Source organism: Notolabrus celidotus, chromosome 21 (genome assembly GCF_009762535.1).
Source record: "Notolabrus celidotus isolate fNotCel1 chromosome 21, fNotCel1.pri, whole genome shotgun sequence".
NCBI lineage: Eukaryota > Metazoa > Chordata > Actinopteri > Labriformes > Labridae > Notolabrus > Notolabrus celidotus.
In genome coordinates, this window is record NC_048292.1 from 19,156,330 (window position 1) to 19,181,752 (window position 25,423).

General features: G+C 38.9%; 1 protein-coding gene across 1 annotated transcript in view; it reads right to left on the minus strand.

Moving 5' to 3' along the window:
• Positions 1-7,460: 7,460 nt before the first annotated feature.
• Positions 7,461-25,423, minus strand: part of LOC117804658 (protein O-mannosyl-transferase TMTC2-like) — an 81,161-nt gene continuing 63,198 nt past the window's right edge. The window contains exons 9-12 of the mRNA XM_034672945.1: positions 19,028-19,109; positions 15,685-15,799; positions 12,659-12,722; positions 7,461-8,356 (exon numbers count right to left, since the gene is read on the minus strand). Of these exons, the coding sequence (XP_034528836.1) occupies positions 8,153-8,356; positions 12,659-12,722; positions 15,685-15,799; positions 19,028-19,109 (465 nt within the window). The 3' untranslated portion in view covers positions 7,461-8,152. The remainder of the gene's footprint in view (positions 8,357-12,658; positions 12,723-15,684; positions 15,800-19,027; positions 19,110-25,423) is intronic.

Sequence of the window (25,423 nt, forward strand, 5' to 3'; positions counted from 1 at the left end):
GGGTTAAGAATAGGGTAAGGGTTATAATTAGGGTAAGGGTTAAGATTAGGGTTAGGATTATGATTAGGGTTGAGATTAGGGTTAGGGTTATGATTAGGGTTATGATTAGGGTTAGGTTTAAGATTAGGGTTAGGGTTATGATTAGGGTTAGGGTTGAGATTAGGGTTAGGGTTATGATTATGGTTAGGTTTGAGATTAGGGTTAGGGTTAAGGTTAAGATTAGGGTTATGATTAGGGTTGGGTTATGATTAGGGTTAGGGTTGGAATTAGGGTTAGGGTTAAGATTAGGGTTAGGGTTATGATTAGGGTTAGGGTTGAGATTAGGGTTAGGGTTATGATTATGGTTAGGTTTGAGATTAGGGTTAGGGTTAAGGTTAAGATTAGGGTTATGATTAGGGTTGGGTTATGATTAGGGTTGGGTTATGATTAGGGTTAGGGTTGAGATAAGGGTTAGGGTTATGATTAGGGTTGGGTTATGATTAGGGTTAGGGTTGGAATAAGGGTTAGGGTTAAGATTAGGGTTACGGTTATGATTAGGGTTAGGGTTATGATAAGGGTTAGGGTTATGATTAGGGTTAGGGTTAAGATTAGGGTCAGGGTTGTGATTAGGGTTAGGGTTAAGATTAGGGTTAGGGTTATGATTAGGGTTAGGGTTAAGATTAGGGTAAGGTTTAAGACTAGGGTTAGGGTTGAGATAAGGGTTAAGGTTATGATTAGGGTTAAATTGATGAAAAGGGTTAGGTTTTAGATAAGGGTTAGGGTTATGATTAGGGTAATGGTTATGATTAGAGTTAGGGTTGAGATCAGAGTTCAGATTAAGGTTATGATTAGGGTTAGGGTTGAGATTAGGGTCAGGGTTAAGATTAGGGTTAGGGTTAATATTAGGGTTAGGGTTATGATTGGAGTTAGGGTTATGATTAGGGTTAGGACTATTATTAGGGTTAGCGTTGAGATTAGGGTTAGGGTTAAGATTAGGGTTAGGTTTAAGACTAGGGTTAGGGTTATGATTAGAGTTAGGGTTGAGATTAGGGTTCAGATAAAGTTTAAGATTAGGGTAAGGTTTAAGACTAGGGTTAGGGTTATGATTAGGGTGAGGGTTAATATTAGGGTTAGGGTTATGATTAGGTTTAGGGTTATGATTAGGGTTAGGGTTGAGATTAGAGTTCAGATTAAGGTTATGATTAGGGTTAGGGTTAAGATAAGGGTTATGGTTATGGTTATGGTTATGGTTAAGATTAGGGTTAGGTTTAAGATTAGGGTTAGGGTTATGATTAGGGTTAGGGTTATGATTAGGGTTAGGTTTAAGGTTAGGGTTATGATTTGGGTTAGGGTTAATTTTATGATTAGGATTAGATTTAAGATTAGGGTTAGGGTTATGTTTAGGTTTAAGGTTAGGGTTATGATTTGGGTTAGGGTTAATTTTATGATTAGGATTAGATTTAAGATTATGGTTAGGGTTAAGATAAGGCTCAGGGTTATTATTAGGGTCATGGTTATCATTAGGGTTAGGGTAAAATTCAGGGTTAGGATTAGGATTAGGCTTCAGGGGTTAGGATTAGGGTTAAGTATTAGTTTAAGAGGGTTATTTTTTTTTGTCCTCTTACACAATAGCAGTTTTTCATTAAACTACATCTGTTGTTCTGGCTTACTAAGCTTCATGCATTACACTTCGAACATCCACATCCTTTCCTTTCATGTGAAGCATGGTCTGAGTAGGAGGAAATCTTTCATGTGTCACAAGGGCTTGTCTTATTTCCTTCCCTATTGTTTAGCTTTATTGGTGTACAACACCGGGGCCCAGGTGTTATCCCTGAATTTATGCATGCTGTACTTCAGGTAAACGGCCAGCAGAGGTCACTGTTGAGACATTCTAATTTGAAAGGGAGGTCCCTTTGGCTAGTTCACACTTTTTACTCTACTGGCACATTTTTGCCATTATTTCAGAGTCTGCAGCTCATTATTAGATCTTTTTTAAAGGGGGGGGACAGAATCTCTCTCCAGGGATCATAATTCATTTTGTGTTAGGGTTTGGGGTTAGGGGTAGGGGTAGGGGAAGGATTAGGGGTACGGGGTTAGGGGGTTAGACTTAAGGTTTAGGGTTATAGGGTTTGGCTTTGGCTTTGGCTTTGGGGTTGGGGTTGGGGTTGGGGTTGGGATTAGGCGTAGGGGGTTAGGGATAGGGTTAGAGTGATAGGATTTTGAACCCTTACACAAAAGCAGATTTTTATTAAAGTACATCTGATCTTTAGGGTTACTTGACCCCAAGTCATATCCCACAGGTGTAATGCTTCCACAACGTCCACATCCTTACCTTTCATGTGAAGTATGGTGTGATCAGGAGGAAATCTTTCATGTGTCACACAGGCCTGTCTTATTTCCTTCCCTATTGTTTAGCTTTATTGGTTTACTTAAAGGGCCCAGGTGTTAACCCTGCTGACATGAAGTCATGCGTGCCGCATATGGAACACCCAACACCCATCACCATCATGTGAGAAAGACTTATATGAGTGAAGGAAAATTAATTCATAAGTTGGCTGTGCATAGGGAGACATATTTACCATTCTATTCAGCTACTTGAGTTTGGGCCGTTTACTGGTGCTGTATTGGTAGTTTGTGTCGTGATACCTGTTCCACTGATCCAGATCTCAGTGAACTATTTCAGATGACATAATTAGCTCTGGAGCTATGATGGGTATATTAATTGATGAATATAACAGATGGTGTTCCAAAAATCTGGTTAATTTTATGCATAACAAACAAATTCTCTATTCAAAATTAAAATTACATAACAAAATATGCCCTTGCAGTTGTATGCTGACTTGTGTTGCATATTTGAATGAATATTTTACCAGAAATTTGCTGGTATACTTGAAATGTTTGATACTGGGGGCTGTACGTTTCTGCTCATCAATGCTATCTCCCAAAATATTTACAGTTTGGTAGGCTGAAATCTGGTGTGTGATTAGACCCTCTTTGATGTGTGTTGATTAGTTGATTGCAACATGCTGAAGTAGTGAAAAGATTTCTCCCGGAGCTGTGAGGAGGTAACAGCAATGGAGATTTAGTTTCCTTTACATTTTTGAACATTTTGAATACTAAAAAATATATTTGGGTACTATTTTCGGCAGGCAACGTAATCACTCAATTTTTTTAAATTCAATGCAACAAAATTAAGCCTCCTTAAACTTCTTGGTTATTAGCTTGTTACTTAGTAAGCTAGCTTAATTATTTTTTTGGGCTTGCTAACAAATGTTGTTCAAGGACATCTGGTTTATTTGTTGTATTACAGTGCCACATTGTAGTGTCTTTTTGTAGTTCTTTCTATTTATCTGCCTTGCTTCTACCATGATGCAAAGCGAGTAGACTACATACCAGGTAGCAGGTTACAGCATTGATGGTAGCTTCGCAGCTCACGTTCCTGTTTATCCCTGCAGGCTAACGCAAAGTCTGTAAGTGTTAGGCTTTTGTTTTGGATCTGTAAACAATTAGCCACAATGTTATTTTGTTTCATGTGTTCATGTGGATCCTGTTTTTGGTTAGGGTTTCGGGTTACTTTGTTGCGGAGTTTCTTTCTATGTTTAGCTCGTCGGATATGTAGCTTCTGCAGCAAGTGAGACCCTCATAAATGTGATTCTTAATGGATATTCACTACAAAATTTGAACTCTTTTTGCACTCTGAGAGACCCTAAGTGATTCACTGCAAGAGTTTGTTTAATAATCTTCTTGGTCGACAGCCAAAGTAGATGGCTGTCTAACAGGAGTTTGGTTCTGCTGGAGGTTTCTGCCTGTTAAAAGGACGTTTTTCCTTATCGCTGTAACTAGCTAAATACAGCTAGGTGCAATGCTCATGGTGGATTAAGATGAGATAAGATCGAGTCCTGTCAGTAAGAGGGGACTGGATCATATCCTGCCTTGATTTTGGGTCTTTGTTAATAATTTAACAGAGTACGGTCTAGACTTGCCATGTTTGTAAATGCATCTTTAGATAATGTTTGTTGTGATTTGGCGCTACACAAATATACAAGATTGATTGATTGATTGATTGATTGATTGACTGACTGATTGATTGATCTTTTGATGAAACACTTTTACAAAGTTGAAGACAAATTTAAATTTTGGAAAACAATTGAACATTTCATAAAACATTACATTCGCAAACCACTTTTACCAGGGCCAAAAGAAATTTACATTTAAGAAAAAGAGTTTACAAAATCCGAAACACTTTTACAATCGGTGAGACAATTTTACAAGCGATGCAACATTTTTACCAGCCCCAGAACCAATTTAAAATGGGCAGATTCTGACGGAAGAGGAATGTACCAAATACTGGAAGTGATCGAGTGAGTGGTTTGTTTTGGCGGAGAGAAACGGACCGTTCTGTCAATCACAAGTCATTCTGATGTATCCTTTCAGAATAAAAGCAAAACAAAATTTGAAAAATAGTGATAATTCTTGATATTTTCAGTCAGAGATTATTAACATCTCAGTTTCCACTGAGTCATTTCAATTCAGACTAATAGTGGACAACCTCATAATGTATTCCAGCCAATCACAGCTTGATCTGATGTGTAAATTTAAAACACCAGCCATTTGCAATTTAAAAGAAAAGCTTACTACTATCTGTCTGAACTAAAATGACTGAATGGAAACTGAGATTCTCTGTTCATAATCTCTGACGGAAAATATCAAGAATTATTTATATTTTTTCAAATTTCGTTTGGATTTTATTTAGAAAGGACACATCAGAACGACCTGTGATTGACAGATAAGTTTGTTTCTCCGCCAAAACAAACCGCTCTCTCAATCAGTCACGGACTACTTCCGGTATTTGGTAACTTTCTTTTCCGTCAGAACCTTTGTAAATTTGTTTCTGAAATGTTAAAAGTGTTCCGTCGCTTGTGAAATTGTCTCATTGGTTGTAGTGTGTAAGTGTTTCAGATTTTTTTTATTTGTTTTCTTAAAAGTACATTTGTTTTGGCCTTGGTAAAAGTGTTTTGCTAATGTAATTTTGTTCTATGAAACGTAAAAATGTTTTCCAAAATACTAATTTGTCTCCAACTTTTTAAATTTGCATTGCACTTCCCAGCTACCATACAGTAAGGCATGAATGGTTTCAAAACAGCACTCAGGAACACATGGGTGGTGTCACGGATACTACGTCCATTTTTTTTATACAGTTTATGGTTTTCACATAAATATACACGTATATTGACTGATATATTTCACAAAGTGCATGACCCAGTTGAGAGCAAAATCATGTTTTTATTATGGAAAAAAAGTTCACTTTTCTTTACAAAACACAGCACATTTTCAGCTACACATTTTCTATAATTTAACCAAACATCACAATCATCAAAAACATGTAACAGTTTTTAAGAAGCTCTCTCTGTGTCACAATCCCTTACTGTGACAGGAATCAAAAGCAGATGTCCCTGAGCAGAGAGAATAATAATAGATATATATAAAAAAAATTAATCTAACTGCCATGTTACCTTCTGTAGCCTGTCTATGTGAAGAAAGACTGTGACAGTGACGGCACAGTGTTGGCTATTTCACACAAAATAACATGTATTAATAAATTAAGTTTGATCACATGGAGAGAAACATCTTCATTTGACACGAGGAACACAACACATAATTAAACAGTTCTTGCTTGGCACGAGAGGCGGAAAAAACTCAGTTCAAGCTTTGGCACCGCAGAGGAGTCTTCTTATGATCTGATTCCATTTTTACAGAAATAAGTGTTTGTAATACAAGAGGTGGATGACAGAATGGGACTGGCTTTGCATCACTGTATGAATTAACCTGCTCAACTAAGTGGTAAGGAGCAATTTATTGTACAGCATTTATCAAAAGGCAGTACCTGAAGACGTCTAAACCCTGGCATGCTCTCAAGAAAAGTGGAAAAAAAGAAAAAGGACCATGCCAAACCAGAGATATAACATTTTTATTTAGCCGGACTTCTTGCTTTTTAAGACCTGATGCTTATACTACTCAAAATGCAATTGGCTAGAATGGGAATAGATCGGCTATGCGGTGCGCGGCACAGACGTGATGCGATGCGGCACATCCCGTATAAATTGGGGGTAAGTGTCTCATATCCTTTGGTACTATCCAAAGTGCTTGGTCATGTCTCTACTGTATTGGTATGCACAAAATACTGCTTAGGTTAATCATCATCTGCTATTACAAGCAATAGCTAACTTAGCTAATGAAAACTACATTTTTCACAACGTTCTTAAAAAAAATCCTCCTTTATTTCCCCCCCCGTTACAAGAGCTTGAGTTTCAGCTTGAGTTTTACATCATTACCAGTTCCAACTTCAAAATGCTGGTGGTTAATGGAACTCAGCACAAGAATCAGGTGTGCTATACTAGTTGCAGCGAATGTAGCCTGGCGCTGCTAGCTTAAAGCAGAAATGAAGAGCAGCTACTGAAGAATCAAAGAGCAGAAGTCCTTTCAGAATCCCCAGTTTTTTAACATAATTTTAAAACCCTCAGATTTCAAGTTTTTGTGAAATCATTTTAAATTCTGACCGCCAGCCTTTCAACAAAATGGAGTCCAGCACAAGATTATTTTAATGCTAGTAGCAGCTAATGTAACCTTGAGCAGCTGGTTTAAAGCAGATTGGGAGAACAACAGATATTCAGTAAGCTTAATCTAGATTCAGACCCCAGATTTCATTTTCTGCATTTTCTAACTTGCAGTCTTTAGCCTCAGATGACACAGATTTAGGTGCCGTGTCCACTGCCGCTGTTTTTTGCGCTGGCAACGCCGGTTTTCTATTCCAACTCAATGTGGTTCAGCAATTTAAGTGCTCAGCACAAAAACGCCCTCAGCATCAGCTGATTTTTGTTGCAGTGCTCTCCACTGCAAATAGTTCAACTTTTGGAACACCACCACGCTCATCAATGTCACTTGATTCTGACCAATCAGAATCAAGAGTAGGCGGGACTTCCGATTTAACTTTGTCGACAGCAATGGCAGAGGTCTGTCCAGAGCAGAAAAATTGTCACACTCGTTTTTCGAGGTACAATTTCCGAGTTTAGAGCTGCTGCTAATGCTATGAAATGAAAGCAAGTATGAAGCACACAGAGCATTGTGGGTTCCTCTGAGTCGCTGCCGTAGACGTCCTGCTGCTGTAGATGTTCCAGACACCAGCTGCTACAGACGTGCTGGACTCCAGCGGCAACAGTTACTACTACTACTATTTGTCTCATCACTATCATCTCTCTCTCTCTCTCCCCAACTTGGTCGAAGCAGATGGCTTTCTAACTTGAGTCTGGTTCTTCTCCAGGTTTCTGCCTCTTAAAAGGAAGGTTTTCCTTGCCGCTGTAAATAGCTACAAAAGAGTATGGTCTAGACCTGCTATGTTCTGAAAAACCTCTTGAGATAACATTTGTTGTGATTTGGTGCTATACAAATAAAGATAGATTGATTCATTGATTGATTAATTGATTGATTAATTGATTAATTGATTTTAAAACAGACCAAACTGTCTCTATTTAGGAAAGCGGAAGTGCCGCAGGATTACTTTCCTAATCTAGCAACAGTAAATGCTAGTGAGAAACGCTCTGAAATTAACGTTTTGGGCACAGTGGACACAGCACCTTATAAGCCTTTAATCATCTCATCTTTGTACAACATTTGTTCACATACAAATTGGCCCTCCCAAAAACCATTCATGTTAAAAACCTTGTGGAGTTCCTTTTAACAAAAACAGTCAGAAACATAAGCGAAATATTAAATCCACCCTTCAGTACTGATCAATTCAAAACCCACTGAGCAAAATAGTACTTGAATCATTTTGCCCACTCCAAATTAAGTGCTTAAACATACCTTAGTTATAATTTAGAGAGCAATAATAAATAACAGATTTTTGATCTACTATAATTGCAATTACTCTTTGACTTTAGAGCACCATGTCACAACTAAGCATTGTTTTTTTAAACCCAGTGACATAGCCGACACTAGTCTTAGTCTATATAGTGAATTATTTTGAGGCAGAACTCTTAAAACCTTGAATCCCAAACATGCCAAGTCTCAAACTGTCTTCCACAAGCACCATGACATTAAAGAATTTGTCATGTAGAGCAAGCTTTTATCCTGGAGGACAGTGTGTCATTATTAATAGAAGAGTGCAGTGAGTCTCTCAGTTCAAAAAGTTGCTACTCTGTATCCCTTGCCTGACCCTGAGTCCCTGCCTCTCCATGATGTTCCACAGCTTGCGCAGGTTGGACTGGGTGATGACATCGTCAGGTTTGAGCTGGAGTGCACGTAAGTAGTTGGCCTCTGCTTCCGGAAGTTTCCCATTCAGGTGGAGAATGGCACCTAGGTTCATCAGAGCTGCAGGGTACTGGGCAAAGACAGGGAGAGAAAAGGGTCAAAAGAGTAGAAAAAAGATATATGGTTGTGAGGTATTAACGTTTACAGAATTCCCAATATCCCAGCTCACCGGCCGTGTATTTCATCTCCTCCTCTCTATTCTTCCCTGTAATCATGTCTGTATGATAAACAGCAACATGTATCAGCTGTAGATTAACAGAACACGCTCTGAATCGCTGTGAGAAAGTAAACAGAGATCGTAGTGGGACCGGAAGCAGGCCACCGGCTATCAGAGAGACCACACTGCCCTCAAGCGTTTCGGCGGAGAATTGCTGTGCGACATGGACACATCGACGCACAAGTATGTGGTGCTCATGTCCTCGACAGCCACTGCTGCGTAGGGGAAACGCAGAAGTATAAATCAGCCTTAAGTTGAGACAGTAGGGATACTATTATCTGTCTCATCCCTGTCATCGCTCCCTCTCTCTCTTATTCTCTTCTATCCCTCCTTCCAACCCCAACTCGATTGAAGCAGATGGCTGTCTAACATGAGTCTGGTTCTGCTGGAGGTTTCTGCCTGTTAAAAGGAAGTTTTTCCTTGCCGCTGTAACTAGCTAAATTATGTGAGGTGCAACGCTCATGGTGGATTAAGATGAGATAAGACTGAGACCTGTCAGTAAGAGGGGACTGGATCATATCCTGCCTTGCTGTTGGATCTTTATTAATAATTTAACATTGAGTATGGTGTAGACCTGCTGTGTATGTAAAAGCTTCTTGAGATAACATTTGTTGTGATTTGGCGCTGTGCAAATAAAGATTGATTGATTGACTGATATATGGACGTTGGATTTATTCAGTGTCTTAAGTGAAGTTTACTAAGAGGCCAAGAGAATCAAATATGAATTAAATTAGCCTTTATGAAATCTCAAGTCATTAATAGCGATGTTGGAAGAGACAAACTGTCCTGTGATAATGCATCAGTGTTCAAATAGGTAGCCACAGATTGTGTGTGGGCGCGTGTTAAGTTTTTACATGATTTTAATATAATATTCCCACTCAGAGGTGTTTTTCTGGAGTCCTTTTTAATAAAATAGCATCCTTTGAAGTGGCAAAGTGAAACCATCTGGCCCAAAATCTACAAAATCTAGATCACAGACATGACTATCAGCAAGCCTTAACTTACAAACACACCCAAACCTCATTCTAAAAGTCGATGGCACCTCATCCCCCAAACCTGGCCCTGTTCCCAGACCAAGTCTTCGCTGCATGACATATGGTTAGCAACTTGGCAACTGGTTCAAAGATTTTTTCCTCTCTCCCAAAACACAACTGTTCGCCTTTTCTCAATGCTTATATTTCACTTGTTTACATTCCACATCTCGAGCAGTGTTAAAAGACCAGGCTTTGGGAGTGAGAGCTTGTTTTTCTCAACTTGTGTATCAAATGAATGTGAACAAAGCTGGAATATTTCAAGTGAAGGCCTGTGAGATGCTCGAAAATGTATTAATTAATGCAATTTTCAAGGGTTCGCAGATGCCATCCCCTTTTTCGATAGGTTTGTTTTTCTTACCAAGAGCAACAAATGAATGAATAAAAGTTCTTCAAACACAAAGCTTCTGCCTTTTGTACCATACTGAGCTAGATACATGTATTTTTTCTTTCTTAAAAACTACAAGTAAATCTAATCAATTTTACTATTCGTCTCATCACTGTCCTCTCTCTCTCTCCTCTATCCTCTATCCCTCTTTCCAACCCCAACTTGATTGAAGCAGATGGCTGTCTAACATGAGTCTGGTTCTGTTCAAGGTTTCTGCCTGTTAAAAAGGAAGTTTTTCCTTGCCGCTTTAACTTGCTAAATACTGCGAGGTGCAATGCTTATGGTGGATTAAGATGAGATAAGACTGAGTCTAGTCTATAAAAGGAGACTGGATCATATCCTGTCTTGATGTTGGGTCTTTGTTAATAATTTAACATAGAGTACCGTCTAGACCTGCTTTGTTTGTAAAAGCATCTTAAGGTAACGTTAGTTGTGATTTGGCACTATACAAATAAATATTGATTGATTGATTGATTGATTGATTGATTGATTGATTGATTGAATCAATTTGGCCTTAAAGTAATATACCAAAAATAACCCCCATGATGTAAAAATAGTCTGCTTAAAAGAGTATATTTTTGTCTAATATGTGTACGTGTTTTTGTTCTTAACAAATCTGGCATTATTTCCAACTTTTTCTTCACCAAAAAAATGAGAATCAATGAACACACTTTTGATTTTGATAAACGGTATGTGGCATGTGGTGCCATGTGTCGTGAGCAGCATGAAAATAGATTCTAATTATTTTGACTCTGTTTAAACAGTCCCAGTTTGTTTGACTGTTCTGTAAACAGAAACATCATTTACTCTTTTGATTACAACTTTAGTATGAGCTCATTGTATCATCTTTTACTTTATTTGCAGCACATTTTGGTGCTTAGTTTCCACAGTCAGTAAACATTGCATTGTATTTGAGATAAACCTGAGTGGTGTCGAAATAGCTTTTCAGTGTGTAAATGTACCTTTCTGTAGTGGCACAAAATCTCTTTTCTCTCTTAGCATGCAGAGCTAGTGCTGAATCTTTCCTCACCTGAAAGCTATTGGATGAAGGTGATATTTGAGAGATTCATGATGAAGATATGTGCAAAGAAAATGTCAAAGACAGGAGCTGCTTTACTCATGACCAATGACAGAAGAAGTCCTCAGCTTGTCTGAATGAACACATGAAGGATGCCAGAATGTGAATCATAATACTGTAACTTTAAGGTAACTTATAACACATTATGCTCACATTATAAAGGACAACCTGCATATCTCTCCCTCGGGATAACACTTCTTTTTTACGGCTAAAAGAGGCTACAGACAAGCAGACCTTATCTAAAAATGGGCAGATGTTTTAAGGCATACCCTCATGTCCGAAAGAAAACCAGGCTAAAGTGCCCTTTTGGAATCCACTGTAGTAGATAAAACATGAAAAAAGTGCCATCTCTGGAGCCCTTTCAGTGGAAAAAGCATGAAAAAGTGACTTCTGGATGACACTATAATGTATAACATGTGAAAAAGGTGCCCTATTGATGCCCTTAAAATGTATAAAAGGTAAAAGAAAAAGAAGTGCCCTCTAGATGACTCTCAAATGTACAAGACGTAAAAAAGTGCCCTCTGGATGACCCTAAAATGAATAAAATGTGAAGAAAAGTGCAACTTTGGATGACCCTCAAATGTACAAAACGTAAAAATAGACAAATCCTTTAATAGTACCATAATAAGATTAGCTAGCTTAAATATATTTTTAACCATTGAAAAATGCCTTTACTGCGGCTAACTTACATTCGTGAGCGTCATAGCATCAAAGCTAGCAGCCACACACACATTGCTGCAATAGTGTCAAATAATACACAAATTTGTTAATAGTCACAGATAAAGCTAATATCATGATTGAACAGTTTAGATAAACTTCAAAAATAAAAAATAAAGAAATTTGCTCAAGCCTTAACTGCTGCTACTTCAATTAATAATAGCTAGCAGATAATGACTAGAATTGTTGTACTAAAAGGAAGAAAAATTAGATAATAGCCAGAGATAAAGCTAAGTCATTTTTCGATCACATCCATTTTAATACCAATGACAGGTGGTGTTTATGAAGGGGTTCTTAAGTTCAAGGCTCTGGGGATACATCAGACAAAAACCTATTAAGTGTGTGGCAGTATAAACATCCCGTTATACTAGGGAAAGGCATGGAGATGAAAGTCTGGCCCTCTCTCCTGACTGGCAGCATAAGTCATTGAGCAGACGATAACAGGGCTGCCTTACATGTCAAATGACTGCAGGATGTTCCTTCTCGGTCTTGTCTAAAAACACAGGGGTCCCTGTGACTCCAAGGTACATCTCCCAGACCAAAGCTTGCTCCTCCTTTGAAGTGACAGATTCATACAGGGCACAAACAGGATAAAATAGCCCCGTCTACCTCGACCGCATGTGCTGACACTGACACTGAGAGACATAATATCCCACAAGGCTCTTTAACCATACAGTGATGATCAAGAATTACCACTGAACCCTTCTCTCTTTGGGATTTTTGTGTTTTCATAAGCACACCAAGGCTCCAGTTCCCAGCTACGAACAAGACCAAGTTTCCATTTTATATTCAGCTGCATCACTGTTTGCCAGGAACAGCCCTATAACATAGTGTCAGGATGATGGGTAATACGTAGCATGCTGTAAATTGAATTTACCGTGCAGGCATGTGTGTGCATTTCAATGATAAGTGCTAACAGGCCCACCAGTCCAGGTACTTACATCTGGTCTAAGGCTGGCTGCACGCTCATACTGCTGCTCTGCTGCCTCATTTAGACTGGCCTGTCTGGAGAAAACAGAGACAAAATAGGAAAAATGAGTCATAGTTTTCTTATTTCAACATATTCATAACACTGTACTAACACAAAAGATGATGAAAGCTGTATTCAGTCATTTTTCTACAGCTTATTTGGGGATTTGTAACTAAACTTAGTAAGTGTGAATAGTAACTTAGGCTGGTTAGTTAGTTAGTTAGATTTCATTGGATTTGAATGTAGAAATATCTACTTTGTTTTCTACCTATGGCTTCTGTCATAGACTTCTTCAAAGTCCCTTAGTTAGTCAAGATGTGCATGGTTGCCAACACTTTCTATTGTATATAATCCTTTATATATTTTCAAGTTAGAACTCCTATGAGGTAATTTTGGTTTATGCCAATTGTAGCACCCACTGTGGACAACGCTGCACTTGTCATCTCTTTACTAATCTCGTCCTGTACTTGTGCGAGTCATCTCCCTAAAAAATATCCAGGGTCCAAAAGTAATCTCTAACAGTAGTATGGGAGGTAGCGCCTAGAGGTAGAGGTAGTTATCAGACACTTCTCCTTTGGAATCAACTATCAGTCAGGATCCAGGAGGCAGACAACCTCTCTACTTTTAAGAGTAGGCTTCAAACTTTCCTTTTTAATAAAGCTTATTGTTAGAGCTGGCTCAAGCTTGGACCAGCTCTTAGTTATGCTGCTATAGACTTAGACTGCCGGGGGAACTGGCACACTGACAAACTGGGATCCTATCTCACCCCATGAATATGGTTCTGCTCTAGGTTTCTGCTTGTTAAGAGAAGTGTTTTCTTGACGCTGTAACTTGCTAAATACTGCTATGTTCAATGTTAAATCTTATCCTGTCTTGATGTTGCGTCTTTTTAATAATTTAACATAGAGTGGTCTAGACCTGCTTAGTTTGTAAAAGCATCTTGAGATAATGTTTATTGTGATTTGGCATTATACAAATAAAAATTGACTGATTGATTGATTGATTGATTGATTGATTGATTGATTGATTGATTGATTGATTGATTGATTGATTGACTGTAGAAAATGTCAACAAAGACTCCTTTCAAGCATGGAATTTAACATTTCATCTGACCTGACAAGAGGTAGCACTATTAATTTGACGCTCTTTCAAAACCAGCTAAAATCTCCTCACAGGAGCTTTAATTGAAAGGTTTGTGATCTTATTTTAAGATTGTTATTATTTTAAATCTAAGTTTTTCACTCTTAAGTAAACTTCTATTTCATTTTGGAAATTTGGAATGATCAGTTAATAAAGTAACAGTATTTTATGATGGGGTGACTTATTTGTTGCCCTTGCAGACAAAAATATTTTTGCTAAAATTAACAAATGTACTTATTTGAATAAAATTAAATAACTATGAGGTCCATGTAGCAGATGGTGCAGATCGTTCAGGCTTAAAACATTTATCCCATACATTTGTGAAATATTTAAGTTTCTTTTGGACAAGGGAAAGGAAACTGCAACTTAGGAAAAACATAATTTACAACTTACTTTATGGACATGAAAAGCTCAAGGTCGAGTTGACTTAAATGATTATTTTGTACAGTTTGATTAAGAGAAATAGCTGTTTTTATAATGCCAGAATCATCCCACCAACCAGTCTTCTGTTGAATAATACAGCTGGGATTATAAAGGAGCAACAGTTAATCTGCTCCATACATATTATTTCATTTTAAAAGAGTGCATGAACCGGATTTCTGTGTGCCAAAGTTAATAAAGTCAGGGAAACTGTTCTTTCCTGACACGGTTATTAATATTTATAAGACTGTAACTCAAGTAAAATATTGAAAATTGCCTTGAGAATACAAGCAGTGTATTTTGTTTTGCTTGCCTGAGTTGAATAGTAAAAAAAAAGGTAGGATAAAGACGCACAAAGGTAAGTCATTCTTAGCCTCAAACTTTTACAAATAACTTTACTAGAGACAGCACATACTAGTTTACCAACACTGTACCTAAATTAGAAAAATATTTGCTATAATGGATTAAAAGGAAGCTGCTCCATCAGAAGATTATATGGGATCTTTACTATAATCCTGGTCATTGTTTGAAAATAAGAAAACTCAAGATTGTAGCAAACCTTTGTTATCAGTAGAGCAGCTTACGTATACAATAAAGCAAATAAAACCCTAATCCTAATCACCATAGATTTATGTCACAGTCCGCCCCAGCTTTGAATAACCACTTGGGCCAGAATCCAGTAGAAAATCTGTCATTTAGATTTCCAAGTATGAAACCCCAGCCAAACCCTGAGACTTTCAACTTTTTACTAACCCTCTGTGGTGTTGCATTGAGATGGAATGCCCAAGAGTAGTAATGACTTTTCCAGAAATGTAAAGCCAAAAGGAATGAAGGCACATTGCTCCAATATTTCCTTGAGTTACAAAGAGTAGAAGACATCTGTAGTCTCATTTGACTTTTTTCTTAAGACTAATGCGTTGTTTGTAGACCGATTCCTAAACTCTGAGGGGTATATTCTTCTGTGGTTTTCTTCCAAAAATACCTTTGATAAACTTGCACTGTACTGCAGTATATATAATAGCTTTCACTGCAGGTACTTCTTCAGGGAAGACATTTACTACTCTACAACACTGTTAGTTTATATTGAATGATAGTTATTGAATGGCAGCAGTGCAAAATAAACCCACGTTTAATAAAACCCCAAACAATCCTAGCAGTAAATCCCTTACATACTGGATTTCAAAATATAACCATTTCTTGAAAAATACATTCATTACATTCTTTTTAATCTTTATTTAAAAAAAAAAAATTTTTGTAGTGTATTTATTTATTCATTTTCGTTGCATTTCATCTTTCCATTCATTGTGTTCTTTTTCTATTGTATGTTTTTTGTTGTATCGAGTACTTTTTATATTAAGTCTGTTATCAAAGGTGCCCATAAATAAAATGTATTATTATCATGTGTGCTTTGTCAAGTAGGGTAACAGTTTAGCCAACCTGAGCATGTGAGCAGCATTGAAGACCACATCAAACTCTGAGCTGTCAAGCTCCGCAGCTCTCTCCGCCATCTCGGCAGCCTCGCTCAGACGAGACTGCTCCAGCAGGAACTGACCTGTGAAGAAGAAAAAACCAAGAAGATGTTGTCATTTTTTAATGACATGACTTTAACAATGGAAAAGCCAAGTGTCACTCTATTCATGACTTGGTCTTGCATTTGCATCATTTCGGATTTGACTAAAATACTTGGTATGGCTACTTCGGGTGACAAGAAGTAAAATAAAGATATTTAAAAATAATTTTAATTGTTTCTTCTGACCTACAAACCTCTTAATGGTCAGGCACTTTTGTACCTTAAAGAGCTCATAGTGCCCTATTTCCCCTCTAGAACACTCGATCCCCACATGCAGGTCTGTTCGTCCTACCCAAAGTCTGTAAAAGAAGTACGGGAGGTAGAGCCTTCAGTTATCAGGCCCCTCTCCTTTGGAATCATTTACCAGTCAGGGTCTGGGAGGCAGACACCCTCTCTACTTTCAAGGTTAGGTTTAAAACTTTCCGTTTGATAAAGCTTATAGTTAGAGCTGCCTCAGGCTTGGACTGGCTCTTTATCATGCTGCTATAGGCTTAGACTGCCGGGAGAACTGACACACTGGACATTCAAGACTCACTACCACAATCAATCTCATGACTATCATCTCTCTCTCTCTTTTATTCTCCTCTATCCCTCTTTCCAACCCAAACTCAGTGGAGGCAGATGGCTGTCTAACATGAGTCTGGTTCTGCTCAATGTTTCTGCCTGTTATAAGAAAGTTATCATGCCAACAAGCTTAACTACGTAGGATGGTTTACTGCATATTTCCATGCTCAAAAATCACTTGTTGGCCTTATCATGGTGAACATGTTAGCATAATGTTAAAGAAGCACTAACAAGACTGTCACTAGTTTATACCTCTTGTGTCATGCCATAACAAGCAAATGGACACACAGAAAAGCCTGTAGAGAGGCTTTGGCATACAAAGATAGAGAAGAAGAAGATGGCTGGATTCAGTGAAAGAGAAAAAATGCCACAGGAAATGCAACAAGGAAGGAAAGGCAGTGAAAGGCAGTGAATGGTTTGTTTTTCCTCTGTTCCTCTGTTTTTCCAACCGAGCCTGGCTACAGATGTCACTGGATAAAGGAAGAGGGGAATGTGGAGAAGTTGCCGTGTCTTGCACTAGAAGCTTGCTGCATTTTCCTCAGTGTAGAAATAAAAAACAAGCTGAGCTGAACAATATGGGGACAGTTTGCTTAAAATCACTTGCTGTGAACAAAGGCAGGAAAGGGGAGTCTTGTCTCAGCTATCACCCTCTGTGTCCTCACTTCCTTGTATCCCTTATATGTGTGTCTTTGCGTGTGCAACCGTTGTGTTATAAAGTAGCAAGATATCATCACCTCTTACACACTTGCACCTGGAGCTCATCCAGTGAACACAAGATAGCCAAAGCTGGCAGATTTGTGATAAAGTAGGAGGCTAGCCTAAATAAACATCACCTTTTGCAAAAAACTACAAGATAACACTGGAAAGAAAATAACCTGATAGGCAGAGAGGGAGGAAAGAGTATAAGGGGAAACAGCTTGGTCCAAAGACAGCAATGCAGCCACTCGCAAGGGACCAAATGAGACTCAAGGCTGGAGATACTAAGCGAAGAGAAAGCACCAAATGGAATGGAGAGAGATAAGCAAGAGGAGAAAGGGACAAGGCACAATGGCGCTCTCAAGAAGAGGGGGCAGATTTCATATCCTATGATGACTATCCTAAAGATAGCAACATGGAACAGCAGGGAGCCTGCTACTCCAGTATGATATGAAATACTGCATTAACAGCAGCACAGGCGGAACACAGTATTGTGTTTCACTCTCTGTTACGAATAATAAACAGTGTACTCTGATCCTGTTTCCTCGTTCAGATAAACATAGCATACATGCTTGTTTGAGCGTGTGTTTGCACCATCTGTGAAGCCTAAAAAAAACCACTTCAATAGTGAATTAAACAACACTGCATTTCCATTAATTAGTTAATGTCATGCAGGGATTGCTGGAACAAGCCTGTGGTTATTTTGTAGGCAAATTTTAAAAATGGAACATTTTCTGTCTGAACATTTTTTCCCTCGGTTTTTAATTCAGACCTGGTTCCCTCATTGACTCTGTGCCCTATTGCCCCTCTAGAACGCTACCCTTCCAGCATGCAGGCTTGCTTGTTGTACCTAAAATCTCTAAAAGTATAATGGGAGTTAGAACCTTCAGTTATCAGGCCCCTCCCCTTTGGAACCTTCTACCAGTCAGGGTCCTGAAGGCAGACACCCTCTCTACTTTTAAGATTAGGCTTAAAACTTTCCTTTTTGACAAAGCTTATAGCTAGACCATGTTCAGGCTTGGACCAGCTCTTAGTTATGCTGCTATAGGCTTAGACTGCCAGGGGAACTTGCGTACTGACACACTGGGATCCTATCACCCCCCCCCATCCCCCATCACTTACTTTAACTCTCCCTGTCCCATTGAAAGTTTCAAACTATAGACCATTCTGGAGTCCCTGAGCTCCATTGTCTCGTAGGTTCCTCTGAGTCGCTGCCGTACCTCTGCCATTCCTCTGAGTCCTGCTGCTGTGGACGTTCCAGACTCCAGCAGCGGTGGACGTGCTACTCCAGCAGCAATAGCTTCTACTACTACTGCTACCCATCTCACCACTATCATCTCTCTCTGTCTTATTCTCCTCTATCCCTCTTTACACCTCCAACTCAGTTATGGCAGATGGCTGCCTAACATGAGTCTGGTTCTGCTCGAGGCTTCTGCCTGTTAAAAGGAAGTTTTTCCTTTCCGCTGTAACTAGCTAAATACTGCGAGGAGCAATGTTCATGGTGGATTAAGGTGAGATAAGGTCAAGTCCTGTCAATAAGAGGGGACTGGATAATATCCTGTCTTGATGTTTTGGTCTTTGTTAATAATTTCACATAGAGTATGGTCTAGAGACCTGCTGTTTGTAAAAGAGCCTTGAGTTAACGTTTGTTGTGATTTGGTGCTATACAAATAAAGATTGATTGATTGATTGATTGATTGATTGATTGATTGATTGATTGATTGATTGATTGATTGATTGATTGATTGATTGATTGAATCGGAGTCTAAATGAAAAGCTAGGAAGGTTTGGTCTGTTCTAAAAGAGTTTTAAGGGCCAGATCATAAAAAAGACTACAGCAGATGTTTGGATTACAAAAGATATTTTCAAAGATTTGTAGACCACAAAGAGACATTTTGAGTTTTCAGTTTTTTTTAAATCAAAACCTTAGTTTTGTCCTCTTCTTCTTACCATAGTGCATGTAGCAGTTTCCTTTTGTCGGGTCGAGTTGAATGGCCCTCAGATAAAACTTCTCGGCTTCTGTCTTCTGCCCCTAAAAAAGAAAAATGAATTAAATGGTAATAGCACATACAATCTACAAGTTAATGTTTCATTTTTAGAAGATTGACATTCATATTTGGATATATTGATATGTTATATGATATAAATTACCTTTCTATGTATGCTTGTGCATTCATGTTACGTCTGCCAAGATTAAGAGACGCTACCAGCAGTGCATTTTGCTTTCAAAGATTTCACAGTAAATGCAGAAAGAGCAGAGCAACATGTTGTATATTTAAAAGAACCATCAAGGAAAGGAAGGAGACAAGCTCAAACTTTAACAGACATCTGTCCAGGATGAACCCAGAAAAGTAAGAGAGATGCTAAAGTTACTGAGACTGTTACGACTAAAGTGATCAATCCAATGGCTCTAAGTGGGTTGGTTAGTTAAATTCGGATTAATAGTGTTTGAGCTGAGCTTATTGGACACTGGCAGTGATCCCAGTGCAGCAGAACGGCTGAATGCATCCCCTAAATAACAGAAGCGTGGCACACATTACGCAAGACACACTGTGCTCACTTCATTCATAAATTAATCTCCAGACACACCAGCGTTGGCCTAGCGGTCTAAGCGCGCACCCCATATGCAGAGGCTATAGCCCTTGTCGCAGAGGTCACAGGTTCAGCTGTCCTATCAGATAAAGTCAAAAATGCCCCAAAAAATTTAACTTAAAAAAATCTTATTGCAGTGGCAGTTACACCATGTCAATTTACTAAAATCAAACCGGCCACGGCACATGGGGAGAGTGGCTCATACACAGGATCAAACACATTGTAAATGTCCAGGTACAAACTGCAGTTTCTCTGATGTCTTATTAAACAAAAAAGGTTTCTCACTAAACAATCTGTAGCGTCCCCGTGCTCAAACGTCTTCTGGTAAAGAAACATTCACCCTACCCGGTGTCCGCCCCTTACCTGCCCATGTAGGATAAGTAGCAAAACTATCAAACTATCAAAATGAGTAATAAAAAAAAATGTTAACGCACATGAAATTGCCCTTTATCAAAAACAACAAATAAATGACGCAAAGTAAAATAATCATGACATAAAATGATGGAAATAGCACTAACACTAATGATAATGAAAGAAATGTGTTTTACACATCCAAAAGGTCCCACACAGTCAGTCCAGGCTCAGAAAGTCAATAGCTTGGATTAAAACAGCTGCCCTCTTTGTATTAAATAATATTGCCAGTGAGTGCTTGACCTGGGCTCAGGTAATGGGGACTTGACTCGGTCTCGGACTCAGATAACAGGGACTCGACTCAGACTCGGACTCAGATAATGGGGACTCGACTGTGTGATTCTTCTCTGGTGACTCGGACTTGACTCGGGCTCGACTCGGACTCAAACACTGAGGACTCACCGAGTCCAGTCCTGAGTCCTCAGTTTTTGAGTCCGAGTCGAGTCCTGAGTCCTCAGGACTCGACTCGGACTTAAGTTTTGGTGACTCAACAACAGCACTGGTTACTGTTGATAGGAAACTTGAGTCTTAAGGTATAGATACTCATATTTCAATGCAATAATGCGGACTGACTGGATCACTTTATTCCTTTTGATGAAAACCGATAGTTTACACTGTTTAAATGTAACATTGATATTGTACAACTGGACACAGACACATTTAATCGCACACGCTCACACACAAAAAAACACTTCCATTGCACTGTTTCTGCTTTTACTTATTTCTGTGCTTTCTGACATGCTTCAATTGAAGCACAGTCACTCTGCTGTTACGTTTTGGTTGGAAACTGCTGCTCATAAAGAACACAGAACCCCATCTCCTGGGCTGAACCTTTAAAGAAAAAAGCCCTCAAACATGTGTGCGTGTATGTAGATAAAACCAAACCGAGAAAGATCTTGCTTCTGTGTGTACAAGGCCTCAACTTCTCCACCTCTTTTGTTTCATGCTTCAGCACTGATTGCTTCCATATTGCCATTAGACTTGCCATGCAACACAAAACGAGAAGACTGGGCATATTAGTTTTGCATCATTAGCTTTTTCCCATGCCTGCAATCGCTCCAAATGAATGATCGAATATCAGTCCTAGATGGCTTATTTCACATTTTCCTTGGCTCTTTTCTCTTTACATTCAATTAAACCTTTCTTTTAGTCATCCATCAGAGAGGAACAGTCCATTCAGGCTGTAGTAAGTCGTCATTTTGAAGATATATGGAAGGCTTCAGGTCATTGTTACAAGGTAATTTTGTAATGTGCCGCGTGTACTCTTCTCTATGAATACCTTACACACTCTAACAAGATGTGAGTCTCAGTTTGTGCATTACTGAGTTGATTTACAAAATAGCAGACAGTGGATAACACTAGTGCTGAATGTGTGCAATCAGACATCCTCCCACTTCCAGCTCAGCAAACATTTCTTGGCCACACCTCAAGCAGCTGCTTTTGTGTTGAAAAATGTATCCAGCTAGCATAACAATTGCATTTCCCCGAGTTTCCACTTGGGGCTGACTGCAAAAGCCAAGTAAACCCCATTAAGAGCCCATTTTGAAATGTCAATTTTGACAGCAGAATTTAACATTTTTACAGCCTGGTAAAAAATAATGTTTTTGGTGCATAGCTAATTTTCTACCAAGTTTGTTTTTAATTTTTGAATCACCCATTTTGATCATATTAAGGGGTGTGGTTGAGTTAACTGATGTAGAAGCAACAGGAGGCTTAAAGGCTGGCTTACACTTCTGTGTCCACCCTACGCAGCAGTGGTTGACTCAGATGTGAGAACAAACTTGTGCGTCAATGTGTCTGTGTCGCACAGCCATACTCCGCTGAAACACTTGAGGGCAGTGTGTTTTTTTCTGATAGTCGCCTGTTTCCAGCACTGCTACATTTTCTATTCACTTTTTCACAGCAATCCAAACGTATTATGTTAATTAACAGTTGATACATGTTGCTGTTTATTATACAGCAATGGTTAGAGGAAAGAATAGAGAGGATTTGTCAGTGAAGATGACATACACAGCCGATGTGCCGGGATACAATGCCACCGAACGAACCAATCAAAGGGCTTGAAGGCGTACATTTTGGAAGAGGTGCACGTCTGCTACGTGGGTAGGTCTCTGCGTATGAACGGGCGCTACTCGGATTATTCCTATCTCATGTAAAATTGCCAAAATTGAAAGCAAAATTAAATGTTCATAGCCTGGTTTAAAACCAGTTCTGGTCTATGTTGCTCTTCTCTTTATCTGTGAAAACTATAAGTGGGCTGAATTTCTTATAACACCCATTTTGATTATTTAAGGTTAGGAGATGTGCATACATTAGCATAATTAGCACCATAACTGGGTTGACTGAAAGGCAGGTGCGATGTAGCTACCAGGAGGCTAATGGCCTGGATTTAAAATAAATTAATAGTCCGAACCTAATGAAATATGATTTTAACAAAATGACAGTTCACTGAGAACAGTCTTTTAAGTCCTTTTAAAGTCCTTTGCGATTGTCCAAAATCGCACAGTTTCGTTGAATGACTTCATGAATACTTCATGAAAAAATCTAATTGACAGTGGAACCTTTACATTTCCCAGCATTAAATTCATTCATCACACATTCAGTTTCTTTTTGATATGACAGTTAATAATGCCCTTTGTCACCCACTTGTGTTATGATAATTTACACTTTTTTAATCACATGGCCCCGTCACAACGTTACTCATGTGCCAAATTTGGTGTTACTAACTGACATCACAGAATGTTTAAAAAAGCATCTCAAATCCCAAAAGCTCTTAAAAGAAGTCAGCACACCACCATTTTTCTGACCCACACATTGCCACATTGCTTCTTGGACTTTTGTCTCCCCACACGGCATCACAATAATAATAATAATCATAATCATAATAATCATAATAAGAATCATAATAATAATAGTAATAATAATAATAATAATAATAATAATAATAATAATAATAATAATAATACATTTTATTTATATAGCGCTTTTCCATAACTCAAAGACACGGTAAAATTGTTAAAATCAACACAAGCAAGGAACACAAATCAAACAAAACAAAACAACAGTACAACCACAAATTAAAAGCTAACTTAAAAAGGTGAGTTTTTAATAGGGATTTGAATGTTGAGGCCTGGGGTCAGGGCAGTTTTGGATATGAGTGGGGAGAGAGTTCCAAAGGGTGGGGGCAGCTATGGAGAAGGCTCTATCCCCCCAGGTTTAATCACAACCACAATCATCTGACTTTGAACATCTGAACAATCAGCTACAGGACGACGTTCAAAAAAACAGCGCTAGAGTTGTACCTTCAGGTTCATATTTTGACACATAGAGTCGCTGCCAAGCCGCTGTATTTGACGACTTGGGAGGGAGAACAGGTTGCCAGATGCACAGCTGGGTTTAAATCAATATATCAGCTTAGTGGTTACAAGACTCCCTAATGCTCACTGCAACTTTCTGACGTCATTCAGAGATCTCAGACTGTCATGGAGACTCTAATGTTACAGCTGACCTGTTTGTTAGCACTCTGACAGACGTGGATGGGTACTAGCCTTTCTGGTTCTAACTTTTGTATCGTGTACGGTCAGTTTGAAACTTAGACGTATTTAAGTAACGCTGTACAAGAAATTAACTACGCCAAAAAAGATACATGTCAGGGTGAACCAAAGTACAAGACTTAATTCTGACCTTTTATCCCTATGTCTGCATTGTCAATTGACTCCAGCAGGACATCCAAAAATGAAGCTGATGGAGTGATTCAATAAGGAAGGAGAGTAATTGCATTATAAGCCTGTCCACTGGCCCATTGTCCAGGGTCCATCCAATCTCCTGTTCCTAAAGCCCTGTAGCACCGAAAGAGGGGGCCTCTCTGGAAGGATCTGGAGCCTGAGGGAGCACAGCAGATGTCCGGCCACACTGCACGACTCTTATCTGAACTTTTGCTTTAGGTTTTATTCTATGTATATCTTCACATCTCTTAACAAAAAGGGGAAATGACCAGAATGGGTAGGGGTTGCAGCTGTGAGCATGTAAGTCTCTGCAGGTTGTCTTTGCTCCCGAGGCAGTGGAAGGGAGGGGTCAAAGTTCTCAAGAAAGGTTAGAAAAGGAACTAAAGTTTGACCCCTAAATCTAAACTTGACTCAGCTGTGCACACATCTGTTGTCACATAACTGTGTTTTGTTTGTTTTTTTAAAAAGGAGGGCAGGAAGTTTGTCTGCAGTGAGAACAAAAAAAAAACAGAGTGAGGCAAACTTGTGTGCCCTTGACTTATTCGAACACAGCAAGGGACAGAAAACACACAGATAACTGGAACTCATCCCATCACAGAGGGAAAGCTTTCATCCACGCCAGATAAACTGCACACATCTGTGACCCTTCAGACATATTCTAACAGCTACTGTGTGGCGGGTTTTTGGCATCAGTCCAGATCTAGGTCAATTTAAAGTCACCATACAGACATTTATTGGAACATTTTTTTCAGCTATATAACATTCATGACTAATTAAAGTTAGAGCTGGGCGACATTGAAAAAGATACAGCAAATTGTATACTGCGTATGAGTTTAGTAGAGTATTGTTTTGAGTAGTGTACTTCCCTTTAAGTTTTCCAAGGGTTATGGGCGGAGTGATATTGTTTTCCACAGTGCAGTGAATGCATCAATGTTTTTCAGTATTCAGTTGTACTACGTCCCGGTGGACATTAAACATGTTGGGAATGCACAGCAGTAGTTGTCTCCATGCTCTTCCTTTCCCCTCATCCTGAAAATATATTTAATTAAGCGTTTAGTTAGCGTTAGCATTAAGTTAATTGTTAACGTCGAATTAACACAGTGATAGACTCTGCTCGAGCTGGTAGGTTGAGTTTTATTCAGTGTCGCTGTGGCTCAATCTGTGTTTACATTCCGCTCCATAACGTATTTAAGCCTGCCTGCCTCTTACCCTGCAACATGATTGGCTGTTCAATGCCATCTCCTTCTTCGTCTTCAATTTTAGGTGGCAAGTATTTAAGGCAAATTAGCGCCCCCCCTTTCTGAGGGTTTGGGGGTGTAACTTGAGATAGCGTTTGTTGTGATTTGGTGCTATACAAATAATAAAGATTGATTGATTGATATACTATACTGCATTCAGTTAGCATTCACTTTTAGGGGGCTATCATGCAATCCATAATTTAGTACAGTGTCTGTCTAGACAAAGGGGCAACCTTAGGTCTTAAAATATGAAGCCCATGCGGAAATGCTGAAACTGCAGTTCATCCACATACACACCCATTCAAAAGAGACTCAGCAATAATTAACACTTCTACAGCCTGGTTCAAAAAACGGCTTAGGTCTGAGCACTTAATTTCTCT